Below are 21,176 nucleotides of genomic sequence, written 5' to 3'. Positions count from 1 at the left end.
AAGATTAAAATTATTAGAAGCTGACCACTGAAAGCAGATCTTTTCCAGTTCATCCTACTTCCTAAAATGTAGCCCTACAGAGTTCCCAAAGTCTGGAATGTTTACTAGAGGTCCTCCTCCCTCTAGTTTTTGAATTCCAATTTTTGTCACCCTTGCCCCGGGATTTTTTTTTTTTTTTAAACTCTTTTCTGCCTCTCAGTTGCTTTTTCTGGAACTGACAGATGCCTTTAAGGAAATGCAGACACTGATGCCAGTGTTATTTAGATTTCCTACTTCTAGATTTTGACCACACAATTCTTGACTATATTATTAGTTCTGCCTTCACAAAAGTTTTTTTTTTTTTAAATCAACTTTCCTAGTTGTTCTCAGCAGGAGGACTCATATGAATTAGCTAATCTACCAAAACTAAATATACACTCAAATCTAATTTTTTAATAAATTTTTACCTTGCCTTGCTCTAAAAGGAGTCAAAGAGTCTTAATAATCAAATGTATAAGAAATACTTATAAACGCATGAATTACATTTCAGTATGAGAGTAAAAAACAGGCATGTATGAGGTTCACGAGTAGAAGAGAAGAGTGATTTATCTGGAAGAGATAACAATAAATGCTATCAAAGAATTATTTCCTGACGGGATAATATTTGAACTGGATTTGCAATCTAAAGGATGAAAAGGAGTTTGGCAAGCAAACCATATTGAAAAGATACTGCAGGCAGAGGGAACAAAACATGCAATATGGTAATGATGGAGTATAAAATTTAAGTCTGAAAGCAGTGGCATAATGAAGATAGACATATATGAAAGAGCCAAATCATGAATTATTATTTACCAAGGAATTTGCACTTTATCTTGGAGGGATGAGTAAAGAAGCACCGATTAGAATTAAGAAAAATATACAAATGGCTAAATCTATACCTTAGAAATTTGAGGGGTTACATTCTTTTCCTTGGGATCATTTACTTTGAAAATAATGTAAGCCTGAAACTGTATCCTCATTGCTAGCACATGGAGCAAGCCTGACTGAAAATGAAATGTTAACACAGAAGAAAGCACACCAAAGATAGGGAGCAGAGAGATGCAAAATCATTCTCTTAAGTTTCAGATACAGACTCACCTAAAAGCAACAACTGCTTCTTGGACTTCTGGTGATAAATTCCCTTACTTGCTGGGAAGAAAGGAGGAAAGGAGAAAGGAAGGAAGACTACTCTGACAAGAGGAAAGCTGGAAAAGGAATAAACTAGAGCCAAGAACCTAGTGTATAAACTACATGGAGAGATGATGCAGTCCAGAACTATTGCAAGGCAGTAGGAATGGATAGGAAAGGATGGATAGGACTTAGTGACAAACTGCATGTTGGAAGTTAGAAGTTGATAAAGAGTTCTGAGGCACCCAACCTACATTTAAAAATACAGGAGACAAATTGGGGATAGGTTCCTCTAATTTCTTTAAATGGAGATAACACAAATGAGATACCTTAGGAACAAGAGAGAGAGCTGGAAAATCTGACTGGTTATATATTGCTAGATACCCACAGACACAGGAATGTCATTAGTCATAAAGTTAATGACAAAGACCTGGGAGCAGGGTCCCTTACTTGTGGAAAAGATAATACAAGATAACAAAGTAATAAGGGAGGAGATTAAGGACAGAAGCAGGGAAGACCATATATAAAAAGCAAGCAAAAACTGTACACTTAAAAATGGTTGAAACAGTGAAATATATATATGCTTATACATACATCTACAGTAAAAAACAGACATCCAAGAAAAAAGAGAGGGGAAAGTAGACAGTCTTGTTGTGTCATAAAGTATGAAAAGTGCTAAACAAATGGGGACATATCAGTTGTACACAAGTCATCCTGAGAAAGCTCTAACCTGACCATATTTGAGACATTCTGAACATCAAAATGAATAATGAGAGTGGCACCTGGGTGGCTCAGTTGGTTAACCATCAAACTCTTGGTTTTGGCTCAGGTCATGACCTCAGAGTCATGGGATCAAGCCCTACACAGGGCCCTGCACTCAGTGGGGAGTCTACTTGAGGTTCTCTCTCTCCCTCTTCCTCTACCCCTCCCCCACATGCTCTAAAATAAATATTTTTTTTTAAAAAGAATAATGACAGGAATGAAAAGGAACCCATTCTAAAGTCCATACTGACCCTAAAAAGAAATAATTTAATTAATTAATAATAAATAAAATGGAGTTCTTTTTTTACAGAAGAATGCAAAGTAATTAACATAAAGGGAACAAATAAAAAATTACCATTATATAATCACCATAGTAATAATATATTCAGGCAAAAATCATTAATAAAGGCTAAAACATTGAGTGGAGACTGCTGGGGAGCAATTTCAAATTGTCACTCCAGAGATAACTTATTAATTACAAAAGGGAAAAGGTACCTTTACAATGAATAAATATGGTACATATCTTGATAACCAAATGACCAATTCTACACCCAACATCATTATGTCTCCTGAGGTAATGTACTGAACAGTGCACAACATCACCCAAGTAATGTTCCTGCCAAAATATTTAACCTGAAATTAATCATGTGGAAATGTCCGGCAAACCTAAACTAAGGGAAATTTTACACAATCACTAAACTGGATGCTTCAAAAATGTCAATGTCATGGAAAAAAAAAAAGTCTGAAGAACTCATCTAAATTAAACAACATTAAAAAATATAATTCTAGGGGCACCTAGGTGGCTCAGTGGGTTAAGCCTCTGCCTTCAGCCTAGGTCTTGATCTCAGGGTCCTGGGATCAAGCCCCGCACTGGGTTCTCTGCTTAACAGGGAGCCTGCTTCCCACCCTCTCTCTGCCTGTCTCTCTGCCTATTTGTGATCTCTCTCTCTCTGTCAAATAAATAAATAAAATCTGTAAAAATATATATAATTCTAAAAGCAATGTGTAACCCTTGGTTAGAGTTGGTATCAAAAAAAGTTTTAAAGGAATTTTGATAATTGTGACAAATCAAAACACGGACTGTATATTAGATAATAGCATTCTATCAATGTTAAATCTCCTGTGTTTGATAGTTATGGTTGCACAGGAGAATGCACTTGTTTTTAGGAGATACAGGATAAGAGATGTAATGATGAAGTGGTGTAGTGTCTACAACTAACTCTGAAATGGTTCAGGAAAAGACATGTATTTTACATACATCTATAAATGTATAATATAAAGAGAAAAAAAGCACATGTGGTAAGATGTTAACAACTGTTGAATCTAGGTGAAAGGTATACTGGTGTTCATTATATTATTCTTGAAACTTTTCTAAAGATTTAAACTCTCCAAAACAGGGACTTAGAAGAAATAAATGCAGATATGTATTACAGATAGAGAAACATGTCTATAACATATATAAAAAACTAACACACTTTAATAATGTCTTTCCGAAGTATACATTTATCTACAATTCATATTGGCAAGAATAAGAAGGCTGAATACTTCAGCCAAGTTTCTGGAAAGAACCCTTGGTACTGCAACTATATCACTTCCTATTTGTATCAATATGAACTGCAGTCTGGATGGTAGAAGTAGGTGAACAGTTAAGATTTTTTTTTTTTTTTTTTAGGATGACCATGACCTTAGAAAAAGTAAGAAGCCCATAGAAGCAAAAATTAAAGTTGAGAATATGTCCCTTTGTGGGTCATGATCCCAGAAACCATTTATTTTCCTGGCTTCTTCAAGTCAAACTTTTATATAACTACACCTATTTTTTCTCCTAATAAGTACTAGTGGGCATTCTTTTCTCTTTTGTTCCCCTCTTGTTTTTCTATACCTTGATAATTCAATAATTTTTCCAGTTTTAATTCTCTCTTCTACACTAAATACCTTGAAATCTATATTACTGGCTTTCTTACCATGTCCAGGATTTAGAGAGAGGATTAAAGACATTTTACGTGAAGAGACACCGTAACACCAATCAACATTTTCATATGTGATCCCAGTATCATTCCCTTTCAGTTTTTCCTTGTTAATGTTCCTATTTCTATCACACTGATATTCTGAACTGTTTCTTTCTCTCTCTCTCTCTTTCTTTTTTTTAAGATTTTATTTATTTGAGAGAGAGAGAAAGAGAGCACAGGAGGAGAGTGAGAGGGAGAAGCAGACTCTCTACCAAGCACAGAGCCCAATGTGGGGCTTGATTCCAGGACCCTAAAATCATGACCTGAGCCAAAGACAGCTGCTTAAGTGACTGAGCCACCCAGGCGCCCCTACGAACTATTTCTTTAAAACCTCTTCCTATAAAATAAAATAAAAATAAAAATAAAACCTCTTCCCAATTTGGCACTTTTTCATTCTCACAAAGCCTAGAACATAATCAGTTGTTAATGAATGTTGAAAAAAAATAATATCCCTTTGGCTCAACATTTCATTTCACCTTTATTATGAATGAGTATGTTAACTCAATTTCTGCCCTCTCCAGCTCTGAGCTAAGCTGTGTTAAATTAAACCATATTAAATCATATTTTGATCACACCACATTATAAGAACTACAACTGCTCCTGATTCTAAATTCCCACATAACTTTCAAGATACTTTACAGTCTGACCCCATCACACCTACCCAAACAATGTTCAATTTCAGCAAAGTATCACTGTTAACATTTAACTTATAGAAATCTGATTTAGGGGCACCTGGGTGGCTTAGCTGATTAAGCATCTGATTCTTGGTTTCCATTCAGGTAATGACCTCACACTCTGTGTCAGGCTCCATGCTTAGTGAGCAGTCTACCTGAGATTCTCTCACTCTCTCCATCTCCCCCTCCCCCTGCTCTCTTTCTCAAATAGACTTTTAAAAAATTTTTGATTTATACTTGTGTAACAATAACAATAATGGTAGTTTGCCAGGAATGCAACTGCCATTCTATTTGTTCTATTTGTTCTATTCTATTTGTTCTATTCAATGAACAAATGTACTAATGTAATCAAACTCTAAAATGCTAACTCACATAAGAAAAAAAAAAACAAAAGGATGTATGCATTTTAATAATGTTCTGATCACTAGAAAGTAAAATGTTCAAACAAGTATAGTTACACCCAGTCCTCAAGGACCTAATTTTATAACTAAGGGTATTTTTTGTTTTTAACTGGGCTCCATGCCTACTGAGGAGTGCAATGCACCACTTGAACTCATGACCCTGAGATCAAGACATGAACTGAGATCAAGAGTCAATTAACTGACTAAGTCACCCAAGCACCCAAAGGGCTTTAATGTTTTAAAAATAAAGTTGAGAACCATAGAGAAACAGCATTTGTATTATTTTAAAAATTAGTCTCTAAGAAGAAAGATGACCATGAACCTAAAGAGCCACCAAGTTAGAATCTTCATAAATTTTCTCAAGTGCTTCAAAGAGTGAAACATTTGATCTAATCCTGCTACATTATTATATACATGATAAATTTACATATGCAAATTATGATGTGGGGCTGTACTAAGCCATATACATATCTGATGGGTGGTTTAAGTACTTTGGCTATACTCAACTTACAACTTAAAAGGACTCTAGAATCAATTCCCAAATAATACTTAACTCTACTGTATTAGAGAATTCACATAGTTAGTTCTTCTTAGACCAATCAATACTGAGCAAACTTTCTTTGCTCAACAGACAATATAAAAAAATTGCAAGCTATGTTTTTCATAAATTCAATCATTATTAGGATATTAGTAAATACATCTGATACCAGCCTAAGTGTCCTAGTGAAAATAACAACAAACTGATACAAAGTACCCATTTCTAGCATTGTACAACTATCAGTCTAAGACTGTGATTTCTGAGAGGAGAAATTTACAAGGTGGATTCCACCATCATCTGAGCTCTCTCTATGGATACAATTTCCTAACCATGGCATAGGAAGCTTCAGCCCAAGGACAGAATGGCTATCCTGCTGAGCTGAGAAGGTAGTGCTTAGCATTCCAGGAAGCTGGAGCAATGCAATCTGTGAAAAGAACACTGAAGAAGAGGGAGCTATGAGGGGTAAGGGGGCAGTAAGTTTGAGTAAGGTTCAGACCCCCTAATGGCTAAACTACATACATGGAGGACAAGATCCCTGAGACATATCCAAAAGTAGCTGCTATGGGGTTGAGCTAAATAGATATACTAAAGGTTCATCGTGTTAGGAAATGACAAGCATTCAAATCCAGTTAAGAATGGAGACCCCTTGTTAACCACTCAGTAATACCCACGGCACCCAGGTGAGATAGATTTTAAAAATTAGGACTTGCTATAAAGCAAAGCTCACACCCTAAAGAAGGATCTACTCTAGGTCCCTAGCATAGTTTAACACAAAATTTGGCAATACATTGGGTAAGACAGAGTTTAGAGGTTAAGTTCTGTCAAGCTAAAGGCTTTCCACAAATCTGACCAAAGAGGAAATCAAGCCCATGCAATTCAAAGCTGGCCAGCCAACTGAACAAAAAACCCAACATTCATCAACAGAAGATGACTTAATCTATAATTTCTAAAGTAAAGTATTTACATGTTCCACAATTTTTTTTTTAGATTATTAGATGTGAAAAGAAAGGAATATATAACCCTCAGTCAAGAAAAAAAAAGCAGTCAATAGGAACTGTCTTCCAGATGTTGGAAATTCAAATTCAAATGTTGGACTTTAAGACAAGGACTTTAAAGCAAATATTACATATTTCTGTCTGATGAACTGAAGGAAAAGATAGCCTTAATGAGTGAACAGGTAAAGAATCTCAGCAGAAAAAAGTAAACTACAAAGAAAAGAAGCTGTAAAACTAAAAAGTTTGTATTGGGTGAGCTTAAAAATAGAGGGGAGATGGCAGACAAAAGATAGTGAAATTAAATACAAACTAGAAGATATAATCCAATCAGTAGGACAAAGAGAAAAAAAAGGTAAGAAAACAAGAACCTCAGGATCTTTGAAATTATGGTGTAACATACATATAATTGAAATCCCAAAATTAAAAAAATGAATAAGAAAGAGTAGGAAGAAATAAAGAAGGTTTTGAATAAAACCTTCAAATTATTGGTCCAAGAATTTCAGTTAACTCTAAACTGAATGAATTCAAAGAAAACCAGTCAGAGACAGATCATAGTAAAATTGCTGAAAATCAGAGGTAAAGTGGAAATCCTGAAAGCAGCCAGATGGGGGGCGGGAGGGGAGACACTTTATATACAAGGGAACAACAATACAAATAATGGTTCATTTCTCATGAGAAACAGTTTAAGGCCTTAACAGAGTATCATCTTTAAAATGCAAAACAACTACAACAACAACAAAAATAATCTTTCAATCCAGATTCTGTATCTAGTAAAGATAACATCCAAAAATTAGTGTGAAGTAAAGATATTAAAGGCATTATCAGGTAAACAAAAACTGGGATGATTTGTCAGCAGACCTGCACTAAAAGAAATGCTAGAAAGTGCTCACAGGCTGAAAGGGAAATGATAGCAGATAGAAACATAACAGAGAAAGGAATTAAAAAGACTGATATAAAATACTATTATACTAAGTGAAATAAGTGAAAGAAATACAAATACCATATAATTTTACTTACATGTGGAATCTAAAAAAACAAAACAAATTAATAAATAAACCAAAAGCAGAATCAGACCTATAAATACAGAGAACAAACTGATGGCTGCCACAGGGGAAGGATAGGGGAATGGGCAAAATGGGTGAAGGGGACTGGGAGATAAAAGAATCTACAAGAATCCAGTTAAGGAATGAATAAGTCATGGGGATAAAAGGTTTTGCATGATAGGGAATTTGTCTATGGTCTTGTAATAATGTTGTATGACAACTAACTGTAGCTACACTTGTGGTGAGAGCAAACTGTGAGGTATAGACTTGGATCACTATGTTGTACACCTGAAACTAATGTAACATTTTGTGTCAACTATACTTGAATTTTAAAAATTTAGGTAATTTAAAAATAAATAAATTTTAAAAATAAAAAAAATTTAGGTAATTTTGTACTGGTGGGAAAAAAAGACTTGTTTTCTTTTCACAATTTCTTTAAAAGACAGCAGATACCTTTTGTTTTTTTAAGACAACTGATACTTTAAAGCAAAATAATAATGTTTTAACATGGGACTTAGAATACCTGTAAAAGAATATAACAACAATAGCACAAAGGTAATGGAGTTATATTTTTGTAATTACATATTACAAACTTACTTGTAAGCCTAAAAGTGTTAAACATTAGGTGAGAAGTAAAAAATATAAAATGGTACAATAATGGCTCTAAATAAATTTTGAAGTTAAGAGTTAACCACTAACATAAAAACTATAAAGAAACATAACTAACATTCAAAAGAGGAAATGAAATATAAAATGTTTAACCCAAGAGGATCTAATACATAAAGGACTCTAATACTTAAAAATTGTAAATCACATTTCTAAATAATCTATGAACAAGAGAAGAAATCACAATGAAAATTATAAAATATTTCAACTATATGATTAACACAGCAGATCAAAATTTGCCAGAAGTTAAACCATAGCTTAGAGAAATTTATAGCTTTAAATGACTGTAAAAGGAAGAAGGGTTTACTAGTGAATAATATGTTTCAACCTTAGGAAGCTAGAAAATAAGAGCAAATTAAATCCAAAGTAAACAAAAATAAGTTACAGTAAAAATCAATGATACAGAAACAACACGCTGAGAACATAAAACAGTATTCTATCAAACAATTTTTGCTGTGGTTTTAACTATATCTTCCCAATTAATAATAAGGTTAAGCAATGTTTTCATTTGTTTATTTGTCATTTAGATTTCCTCTTTCCCAAAAACCACATCCTTGGCTTTTGGTGATTTTTAAAAAGGGCTTTCTTTGCCTATTGAGTCTTAAGAATTCTAACACACTCTGGATAATCATTTGGGACCATTTATATTCTAAAATATATTCTCTCAATTTGAAAATTATCTATTTTCCATACACTATTATTTTAAAAACATACTTTTTTTGGTTGTTCTTTTAAAAAAAATTTTTTATTATGATATAATTTGTAGTTTCAGGTGTACAATATAATAATTCATTATTCACTGCTCATAATGATGTATACACTTACCCTCCATTATTTCACCCATCCCTTTACCTACTTCCCCTCTGAAAACCACAAGTTTTTTCTCTGTATTTAAGTCTCTTTTTTAGGTTTTTTTGTTGTTGTTCATTTATTTTGTTTCATATGTGTATAAATTCCACATGAGTGAGAAGCATATGGTATTTGTCTTTCTCTGACTGAATTACTGCACTTGGCATTGTACCTTCTAGGTCCATCCATGTGGTTGCAAATGGCAAGAGCTCATCCTTTTTTATGGCTGGGTAATAGTCCAGTGTATATATATATATATATATGTGGAATAAAATATACATATTTTATTTATTTATATTTATTCATATATTTTTATTATAATTAAATATAAAATATAAATATATATTTACTTATATATGTTTTATTTTATATATACAGTGGAATAAAACACAAATACACACACACATATATAAAACACTTGTTTATACATTCATCAATCAATGCACACTTGGGCTGCTTTCATACCATGGCTATGGCAAATAATGCTGTAATAAACATATGGGTGTATATATCTTTCTGAATTATTGTGTTTGTTTTCTTTTGGTAAATACCCAGTAGTGGAATTATTGGATCATATGGTAATTCTACTTGAAATTTTTTGAGGAACCTCCATATTATTTTCCACAGTGGTTGCACCAGCTTCCAGTCCCACCAACAATGCACAAGGGTTCCTTTCTTTCTACATCCTTGCCAACATTTGTTTTTTCTTGTTTTTGATTTTAGCCATTCTGAAAGATGTAAGGTGATCTCTCACTGTGGCTTTAATTTGCATTTCCTTGATGGTTAGTGAGGTTGGGCATCTTTCATGTGTCTGTTGGTCATATGTATGCCTATTCAAGCCTTTTGCCTATCTTTGGATTATTTGTTTTTTGGTGTTGAATAGTGTATGTTTTCTATATATTTTTAAATACCAGTCCCTTATGGATACATCATTTGCAAATATTTTCTCCCATTCAGTAGATTGTCTTGTTTTTTCTTTTCATGGTTTCCTTTGCTATGCAAAAACCTTTTATTTTGGTATAGTCCCAATAGTTTAATTCTGCTTTTGTTTCCCTTGCCTGAAAAGACACATCTGAAATGTGTCATGGCTGATGTCAAAGATACTACTGCTTATGTTTTAGGAGTTTTACGGTTTCAAGCCTTACATTTAAGGTCCTTAATCCATTTGAGTTTACTTTGGTATATTATGTAAAAAGGTGGCCCAGTTTTATTCTTTTGCATGTAACTGTTTAGTTTTCCTAGCACCATCAGCTAAAGAGATTGTCTTTCCCCCATTATATATCCTTGCTTCCTTGGTTGTAGACTGACCATATATGTGTGGGTTTATTTATAGGCCTCTCTTCTGCTCCATTAATCTTCTTGTATATTATCTGCCAGTACCATATTGTTTTGATTACTATAGTTTTGTTACATACCGTAAAATTTGAGATTGTGACACCTCCAGCTTTGTTCTTCTTTCTTAAGATGCTTTTCAATTTGGAGTCTTTTGTGGTTCCATACATGTTTTAGGATTATTTGTTCTAGTTCTGTGGAAAATGTTTTTATAAAATTACATTTCTTTGCAGTAGTACATTTCATTCATATTGTATGGACATTTTAGCAATATTGATTCTTCCAATCCATGAGCACAGTATACCTTTTCGTGTTTGTGTCATCTTCAGTTCCTTTCATCAGTGTTTAATAGTTTTAAGAGTATAGGTCTTTCACCTGCTAGGTTAAGTTTATTCTTGGGTATTTATTCTTTCTCGTGCAATTTTAAGTGGGATTATTTACTTAATTTCTCTTTTTGATACTCATTATTAGTGTAAAGGAACTCAACAGCTTTCTGTATATTAATTTTGTATTCTGTGACTTTACTGAATTCATTTATCAGTAGTTTTCATCAGTCATTTCTGGTAGTTTTTTGGTGGATTCTTCAGGGTTTTCTATATATAGTATTATGTTACCTGCCACTAATGAAAGTTTTACTACTTCTTTACAAATTTGGAAGCCTTTTCTTTCTTTTTGCTGATTGCTGTGGCTAGGACTTCCAGTACTAGGCTGAATAGAAATGGTGTTAGATCATCCTTGTCTTGTTCCTGACCTAGCTAAAAGTTAATCAATTTCATTCATCTTCTCAAAGAACCACTCAGGAGTGGTTCATTAATCTGTTCTATTTTTTTAGTATCTATTTATTTCTGCTCTGATCTTTATTATTTCTTTCCTTCTACTTCTTTTTCAAGCCCCTGTAGGTGTGAAAGGTTGGTTGAGATTTTTTTTTTCTTTCTTGTGGTAGGCCTGTATTGCCACAATCTTCCCTCTTAGAACACCTTTTACTAAGTATCCCAAAGTTTTGGACCATTGTGTTTTCATTCTCATTAGTCTCCATGTATTTTTTTATTTCCTCTTTGATTTCTTGGCTGACCCATTCATTGTTTAGTAACATGTTATTTAGCATCGATGTATTTGTGTTTTTCCCAAGTTATTTTTTAAGATTTTATTTATTTGAAAGAGAGCAAGCCTGAGAGAGCACAAGCAATGGGAAGGGCCAAAGGAGAGGGAGAAGCAAGCTCACTGCTAAGCATGGAGCCAGACAACATGGGGCTCAATCGAATGACCCTGAGATCAGGACCTGAGTGGAATGCAGACACTTAACTGACAAAGCCACCTGGGCACCCCTCAAGCTTTTTATTGTGATTAATCAATACCCAGTTTCATATTGCTGTGATGAGAAAAGATGTTTTCAAATTTTATTGAGAATTGTTTTTTTGGCCTAATGTCATCTATTCTGGAGAATGTTCTATGTGCACTTAAGAATGTGTATTCAGGGGCACCTGGGTGGCTCAGTTGGTTAAGCGGCCAATTCCTGACTTTGGCTGAGGTCATGATATCAGGGTCATGGGACTGAGCCCCACATGAGGCTCCATGCTCAGCACAGAATGCTTGGGATTCTCTCTCCCTCTTCCCTTCCCCCCACTCACTTGAGCAGTCATTCTCAATAGATAAAATCTCAGGGTAAAATGTGTATTTTGGTTTTTTGGATGAAACATTGTATCTATTAGGTCCATTTGGTCCACACATCATTCAAAGCCACCATTTCCTTGATTTTCTATCTGAAAGACCTATCCACTGATGTAAATAGGGTTAATGCCCCCTACTATTGTGTTACTGTCAATTTCTTCCTTTATTTCCATTAATAGTAGGTTTATGCATTTAGGTACTTCCATGCTGGATGCATAAATATTTACAATCATTTTATCATCTTGTTGGATTGTTCCCTTCATTATGTAGTGTCCTTCTTTTTCTCTTATTACAGTCTTTGTTTTCAAGGCATTTTGTCCAACAATATATATTGCTACTCCAGCTTTCTTTTCACTTTTATTTGCATAGTAAGTGTTTCAATATTCCTTCACTTTCACTCAGAACTTCTTTAGGTATGAAGTAAGTCTCCAAAGTCATGTATAGATAGGTCTTTTTAAAAACTAATCGGTTATCCTATATCTTCTGATTGGAGCATTTAGTCCATTTATATTTAAATAATTGATAAGTATGTACTTACTGCCATTTTACTACTTGTTTTATGTTTGTTTTGGTAGTTTTTCTGTGTACCTTTCTTCTCTTGCTCTCATCCTTGTGGTCTGACAGCTTTCTTTAGTGTTTTGCTTGGATTCTTTTCTTTATTTTTTGTGTATCTATTATAGGTTTTTGATTTGTGGTTACCTTAGGTTAATATATAACATCTTATGCATACTGCTGTTTATATTAAACTAATGGTTACTTAAGTTTCAACCCATTCTTTACATCCTTTTATTTCATGCATCCCTTGACTGATTTTTGTAGAAATAACTGAATTTGCTGCTTTGTGCTTTAACCTCCATACTGGGTATACAGAAATAAAAATCAGTACACTAAAGGGATCAGTGGCAGATTAGAAGAGGCAGAAGAATGAAACAGCAACCTGGAAGACAGGGTAATACAAAGCAACCAAGCTGACCAGGAAAAAGAAAAAACTATAAAAAATGAGAAGAGATTAAGGGAACTCAGTAACATCATCAAGTGTAATACTGTTTCCATTATTGGAATCCCAGAAAAAGAAGAAAGAAAAAGGGTCAGAAAACTGATTTAACAAAGTAACAGCTGAAAACTTCCCTAATCTGGAAAAATGAAAGAGAAATCCAGATCCAGAAAAGAGAGAGCACCCGACAAAATTAACCCAAGGAGGTTTACACCAAGACACAGTAAGTAAAACGACATATAAGTAGCATTAAAGAGAGAATTTTAAAAGGAGCAAGAGAAAAGAAAACAGTTATATTCAATGGAAACCCTGTAAGGCTATCAGCTGACTTTTCAGGAGAAACTTTGTAGACCAGTAGAGAGTGCACTGATATACTCAAAGTACTGAAAGGAAAAAACTCTGCAACCAAGAATGCTTTACCCAGCAAGGTTATGATTCAGAATAAAAGAACAGAGAGAGTTTCCCAGACAAACAAAAGTTAAGGAGCTCATTATCACTAAACAAGCCTTATAAGAAACAATAAAGTGAATTCTTTGTGTGGAAAGAAAAGACCATAATCAGGAGTAAGAAAATTATGACAGGAAAAAATTTCACAAGTAAATGCAAATATACAATAAAAATAATCATTTATGAATATACTTATTTTTAATAATATAAAATGCACCAATAACTTTGTATATGTATGGAAAAAAGCCTTCCTTCACCTTCCCCCACAAGTAGTTGAGATATTTTCTTAGAAAAGGTTTACTGTTTTGTCTTTCACATTTAGGTTCCTAATCCACTTAAAAGTAACGTAAATGTAGTTTGAGGCAGGGTTCAAATTTTATTTTTCCCCCATGAAAGTATCTTATTGACTCATTAATAAGTAGTGCATTCTTTCCCCCATTGCTCTGCAATATAGCCACCTGTGTTATATAAACTGTGTCTATATGTAAATAAAATATTCCTGGTTCTCCATTCTCTCAAATTATCTATATGTGCATTACCAACATTTCATTATTTTAATTATTATAGCTTTATTAAAAGTCTTAATATCTAGTAGCACAAGTTAACTCTGCACTTTTTCTTTAAGTGTCTTTTGCCCCCCCCTTTTTTAAAGAGAAGGAGTTGGGGGAAGAGAAAGAGTGGAGGGGGGAAGGGAGAAGGACACAGGGAGAGAATCCCAAGAAGGCTCCATGCCCAGCACAGAGCTTGCCCAGTACAGAGCATGATGTGTGGCTCAATTCCACGACCCTCAGATCATGATCCCATCTAAAATCAAGAGACAGACACCTAACCAACTGACCCACTCAGGCCTCCTGAAGGTGTCTTTAATACTTCTACGTCTTTTTTTTTTTTTTAAAGATTTTATTTATTTATTTGACAGACAGAGATCACAAGTAGGCAGAGACGCAGGCGGCGGGGAGGGGAGCAGGCTCCCTGCTGAGCAGAGAGCCCGATGCGGGGCTCGATCCCAGGACCCTGGGATCATGACCTGAGCCGAAGGCAGAGGCTTTAACCAACTGAGCCATCCAGGTGCCCCAATACTTTTAATATTTTATACTTGCATATAAATTCTGGAATCAGCTCCTCCTAATAGGAAAGGAGTAAAGGAAAGAATGAGGGGAAAAACTTGAGGGACTGCAATGAATATATAAATCAAGATGCTGAGGACCATTTCTACTATATTAATTCCTGCAGTCTGTGAAGATAGCATCTCTATCTAAATAAATCTCTTAATATTTTCAAAATAAAATTTATAATGCTCTCCACAAAAATCTTGCACATTTTTTGTTACAATTATCCTAGTTACTTCTTATTTCTTTAAGACTTTATTTATTCATTTGAGAGAGAGGAGAGCATAACCAGGGGGAGAGGCAGAGGGAGAAGGAGAAGCAGACTCCCTGCTGAGCTGGGAGCCCAATGACACTGGGCCTGGTCCCAGGAACTGAAGATCATGACCTGAGCCGAAGGCAGACACTAACCATCTGAGCCACCCAAACACCCCTGCTTCTTACTTCTTGTTGATATTATAAACAGTAGCTTTTTTTTTTTTAATTTTCATTTTTCTGGTTGCTAGAAAAAATGCAAAAAGACATTTATATATTATATCTAGGAATCTTGTTGCAGACTAATAATTCTAATAATTTATCTTTAAATTTCTAAGATTTCTAAAATAGCTATTAACTTCATCCTACTCTTTAAATGAATGCTTTAAATTTTTTACCATTATGTATAATGTTAAATGCAGGTTCCAGTACAGATAGATATTTTTATTTGGGTTATAGAAACTTACATCTATTTTGCAAATTCTTTTCCAAAATCATAAATATAAACTTATCAAATGCTATTGCTACAACTATTAAGTTTATATTGTTCTCTTCTAACCTCTAAATGTCGCAAATTGGTATCCTAATGTTAAATTTGTTTGATTCTGAAACAAACTCAATTTATTAAACTTATACTCCATGAGTTCTAGAAAATTCTTAGCCCTGTATCTTCATATATGCCCTCAGCGCCCCCTTTCTCCCTCCTCTTTCTGGAACTAGTTAGATCTAGTTCCTGAATGTCTTTCATACTTGGCCTCTCACTCTGTTTTACTGTGGGTAATTTTTGCTGAACTCTCTTCCAATTTACTAATTCTCAGTGAGTGTCTCATGAGCTTTGTCTAGCCTGCTATTAAATCCAACCATGAATTCTTAATTTTAAATGAACATTCACTTATAGGAATTCTATTCTTTTCAAATCTGCTTTTTATTTTCCCCTTCTCATATTTTGAACCTCATCATTTATTAATTGAACTACATAAAACATTTATTTTATAAACTATGGCTGCTATTCTGTGACTGGGTAATTCCAACATTCAAAGTATCTGTGGGTTTCTTTTTGCTGTCATTTCAGCTGCAGAATGCACTTGGTATCTTATTTCCTTGAGTGTTTATTAATTTTTTTCTCTGAGCTACTTATTTTCTTCAGAAAATATCTTATGGAAATTATTTTGAGGCTTGGAATGAAGTCAGTCTGGGAAGCAAGCTACAATTAATGGGCCAAAATATTTGGCAAAGTCAAAAATATTTACTATCCAGCCTGATACAGAAGAGTCTTCCATCCTCTGAAGTAAGTTCCTCCAAAGACGATGTAGGTTTGGTTATGCCAGCCACCTATGACTATTAGCAGCTATAATTACTTTATATTGTTCGTTTTAACTTTTGTCATTCTAATAAAATGTATTACAAATTTGAACTGCATATCCATAAATGACTACCAGCACATAGTTACTTTTCAGAGCACTTTCTACCTGCCTCTATTCAGAACCAAGACCCAAGTATGCAATTTTTCTTAGTTTCTTCTCTTCATGCCTCAAGTGAGTGGTGAGTTTATTTCTAGTTCACTGTCACACTTGAAGATATAGCCTTGTCTCCTATTTTACTTCCTCACTTGAGTAGATCCTAGGGTTTATCTCCTGTACCGTGTTCATAAGGTTATGAATTTCAAAATGAAGTTCACCTTATTTAGTACATGCCTTCAGAGTGAACACCTGTTCTTGAACTCAGTTTCTTTCTCTAGATTCTCACATTTAATCTGTGGAATTAGTGAGCTATACCTTATTTTTTGTAATTTTTTTTCAATAATTTTATCTAGGTTTTTACTTATTCTCCATAGAAGGATCACCTGGGAATTTATCCTTACAAATAATCATATCCAGAATACTTGAATCAACCTCCTTCACCTGTATTCTGCTAAAACAGAGGTTTATATAAGGTGCTATGGAAAGAGCAGGAAGTGGAGACCAGGAAAGGATGCTCAAAGAAGCTGATGTCCAATCAAGTTTGAAATATGAATAGGAGTTTGTCTAACAAAGATGATGGGCAAGAGCATTTGAAGACTTTGAAGAAACACATGGAAAAGCCAGAGATGATAAGAGTATCTTTGGGAAACAGTATTTTGGTGTGCAATAAGGGTGGAAAAGTGGAAAGAAAGAGGTATGGAAGAATTCGTGAAATACAAGAGTACAAAGGAGGCTTACAGACTAATGTGAGGCAAGGGGGCTATACCCATGACAAAGTTCAGGGATCATAGAGCCAATTACCAAGATAGGAATCATAGAGCAATATGATACATAATATTTGTAATACATACAAAATATTAATGTAATACATACATAATATTGTAATACATACAAAATATTGTAATATATACATAATATTGTGATACATACTAATATATTTTGTATGTAATACATACAAAAATATTTTGTTTGGGGAGGAAAAGGAGCTTGCGGGGGGTGTGGTTTGAACTATAAAATAATAAATTCAGTTTGGGGCATGTTGATTTTTCAAGTGCTCTAGGACAAATATGATGAAATGTCCCAGGAAACACCTAGATATACTGTACCTGCAATTTAGGATCAAAATCTAGTCTAGACATAAAAGAATTGGGATTAAAAAATAGTCATGAATGAAGCCATGAGTAGAAAGACTGCCTAAAGACAATAGTAGGAGTTTTAAGTCATAAGTCTAAGAATCGCTGGCATTTAAGGGACAAAGAAAAGCATGTAAATCAAATTGAAAAAAAAGTGGCTATAGAAGTAGGAGAAAAAGCAAAAGAATACTGTCTAATGGGAAAGCCAAATGCTCAAGATCAAGTAAGATCTAGATACTTTTATCCATCAGTTTTAGAAATAAGTCAGTAACAATCTCAGTACTATCCTCCATTTTCCTCTGTATGGTCTCTTTGGTCTAAAGCCTCTATAGTAAAACTTCCTCCAAAAGAAATAGCCTCTAGTCTCCCACCGCTCACTAGGAATCTCTGATTTTTCTAAGAACTTTAGTCTCTCATTCTATAAAAATGACTTTTTGTCTTCATCGCAACACTTTTCACAAGCCCCATAAGCTTGACCCAGTTCACTGAGAAAGGTTAAATCATGAGAAGGAACTCACTCCCTCATATTTCCACCACCAAATCTACAAGCACTCCCACACCCATGTTCTACTTCTCTCCAGATAAAGACAGAATCACTTTGAAGGCCAATACCTCTGTATAAACCCTTCTCAAGTACAGGTGATTTTTCCTACAACTCCCCCTCCACTAAAGGTATTTTTTTTTTTTTTCCTTTTTGGTGGGGGTAGGGTGCTATTGACATCTGAAGAGTAGAGGCCAGGGCTAGTGCTAACCATCCAGTGTTGCACAAGACAGTCCCCACAAAAGAACTACCTGATTCACAATGTCAGTAGTTCTGAGGCTGACAAACCCTGCTCCACATACTCTGAATCCTTTCCAGTCTTTGAGAACTTAGCCCCATTTTTCTACTCCCTTCTGTATTTTCAATTCTTCCTTTCCACTCAACCATTCCCATAACCATGTAAATGTTCTGGTATTTTCCATTTTTTAAAAATATACTAGTACATACACACATACCACGCTCTCTCACTGGTTATGTTTCGTTAGGTACTATTTCTCCAATACCTTATACCAAAGTTCAATCAATACTCATATTATTCAATATAATAATTAATACTCACATACATTTGAATGTATTATACTCATATTTCCACTAGTCATTTCTTCATTCAGACTTTTCCCCCAACTGTTCCACTTAGGTAACTCAGCAAGTTTCTTCTTTCCTGTTTATGAAGAGGCTCATAACTAAATTCAATGGTCAATTATGGTAGTTATCTATTGCATAGATTTTCTAGTCTAATTATCTCCATCTACCCATCCTCCTCCCAATGACACCATCATTATAAATTACTAAAAGACTGTATTTTCAGTAGTCAGTCATGTTCACTACCACATTCCCAGTTCCCAGCACCATCTGGCACATAGCAGGCACTCAAATATATGTTAATGATTGAATCCCTGGCAAAGAGTTAATTTATTATAAAGCTACCATAGTTGAAGTATGAATGTCAAAATAAGACACTAACATACGCAAGGGATTATGGCTGGAATTTAAATAATGGGGCAAAACCTCGGGAGAATGTTTTCGTCTGGAAGAGCAGTAGGACTGAACAAGATAGGTAACGATGTTTTTGGCATTTTTCTGTAAGTTCTACATTCTGCTTTAATAAAGAAAAAGCAAAATAAATAAATAAATAAATAAATAAAGGGCCAAAACCTGAAATCAGGTTTTCACCTGTCTTCCAGCTGGAAGTCAATTCAAAACATTTTCCAAAACAAGATTTTATTTTTAAGTAATGCTCTACACCCAGCACGAGGCTTAAACTCACAACCCCAAGAGTGTCACATGCTCTACCAACAAAGTCAGCCAGGCACCCCTCAAAACTTTTTTCTTTAAAGATTTTATTTATTTGAGAGAGAGAGAGTGAGAGAGAGCATGAGAGGGGAAAAGGTCAGAGCCCGTGGAGCTGGGAGCCTCTTGCGGGACCCGATCCTGGGACTCCAGAATCATGACCCCAGCCAAAAGCAGTCATCCAACCAACTGAGCCACCCAGACGCCCCCTCAAAGCATTTCTAAAAAGAGAGTGATTACACTTGATTTGGGGCCTCATGTTATGAATGAGAGGAAAGTGATCTGAGAGTCTTTCAGATTAAGGTCTTAGGAGGAAGAAGTAAGAATTTCACATTTTAGGGCACGTGGGTGGCTCAGTCAGTTTAGAGTCTGCCTTTGGCTCAGGTCATGTTCTCCGGGTCCTGGGATCGAGTCCCACACATTGGGCTTCTTGCTGAGTAGGGAGTCTGCTTCTCCCTCCCCCCTGCCTGCCACTCCCCCTGCTTATAATCTCTCTCTCTCAAATAAATAAAATCTTAAAAAAAAAAAAAGAATTTTACATTTTCAAATACACAAAAGGATTAATCATGGTAATGTCTAACATTGTGGCACCCAGGAAGAACTCCACAGACTATATTTTGATGTCACAATTTCTATGTAAAGCCTGAAACTTCTGCATTCTTTAAATTCCTGGTCTCCCCTGCACTGGTTATTATTATTACTGGTCCCACATAACTATACGGCCTTTGTTCTTTCTAATACATGCCCAGTCCTTACAGTTCCCAAGTCTTTACAACCCTATAAGGCAGAGAACAATCCCCATCTGAGATACATAAAAGTTGGTTTTTGGTCCAAAACTGTACTCCGTGAACCTGCACACAGGTTGATTCTTGGTCAGGAATAGGCCTCAGTTTTGCCAGAGACGTTCTCAACTTGGTGTTCTTCTCTAGTGAGAAAAGGAACAGCTCAATTGATGGTGAGGGGAAATTTAGATGACTCTCTTCTTGCCAAATCAATATGATGCCAGATGCCCACATGATGTCTGCCAGGTGATGATGTGGTAACTCCAGGTGTATTTGTACACCATTTCCAGCAATATACCAAAGACTTCACCACAGCTGAATTTCCTCTCACTATCTGCAACAAATACAGACCAGGGCCCACTTGCATTTGTAAGGGGAATGTGGTAAGAGACAGTGGAGTAGTCAGCAAAATCAAGAGCAGCCACTGGGTATCCACAATTCCAGATATTTTATGGGTCAAGGTAGAAGAGAGAGCCCCCACTCAGTATACTCTCTCAACAATGTCTCTGCAATGGTCTTGGTCATTCAGCAATTAGAAATGTTTTCTTATACAACACAAAGCCAGTAACTCCAAGAAGACCTCTGGAAATGGACACTTCGACCACCAGTGATAACTTCACATAATATTCCAGGAAGTACTAGACAAAGCTGGCATACTGTACAACAGCAAATGTTATGAGCCTAAGGATGAGATAAGCAGGCTGACTGATGTAATTCAGAAGCTTTCAATTTGAAGGTTCTTCTTGAAATGCTGGAAACAAAGGTATGAGTATATTTAGGTTTCCACATAAGCAACTTGGACAAGAGTACAATGATTGAGGAACTGGTTATAATGGTTTCTCTCCCTTGTTCTGCAGATTCAAACTAAAGATTTCTAATGGGGGGGGTGGTATCATAAGCGATAGTAGACTGGACAATTCCTGAACTTCATGGGCCCAGAGGCAAGCAAGCAATTTGAGTAAAAAGACACAGAGGCCCACCAGCACATCTCTGAGATGTAAGTCCTATCTGTATCTCTTCTATTAATAGTTCCTTCAACACTGTCCAAGTTTCCACCATGACCCCAACCAGTCCACTGGATAAGAAGA

General features: G+C 35.1%; 1 protein-coding gene across 5 annotated transcripts in view; it reads right to left on the bottom strand.

Annotated features, from left to right (window-relative positions):
- Window positions 1-21,176, bottom strand: part of LARP1B (La ribonucleoprotein 1B) — a 123,270-nt gene that overhangs the window by 46,337 nt on the left and 55,757 nt on the right. Inside the window, exon 12 of one of the 5 annotated variants that reach the window (XM_080797776.1) lies at window positions 10,496-10,606. The exons of 2 other annotated variants lie outside the window; for them this stretch is intronic. In XM_080797776.1, the coding sequence (XP_080653902.1) occupies window positions 10,601-10,606 (6 nt within the window). In that variant the 3' untranslated portion in view covers window positions 10,496-10,600. Of the gene's footprint in view, window positions 1-10,495; window positions 10,607-20,114; window positions 20,423-20,710; window positions 20,840-21,176 lie in introns of those variants that run through there. 2 more of the 5 variants (XM_080797774.1, XM_080797775.1) reach the window with 2 other exon arrangements.

Source organism: Martes martes (assembly GCF_963455335.1).
Source record: "Martes martes genome assembly, chromosome: 2".
Lineage (NCBI taxonomy): Eukaryota > Metazoa > Chordata > Mammalia > Carnivora > Mustelidae > Martes > Martes martes.
Note: the sequence above shows the minus strand (reverse complement) of the source record. Positions and strands in the feature narration are given on the sequence as shown.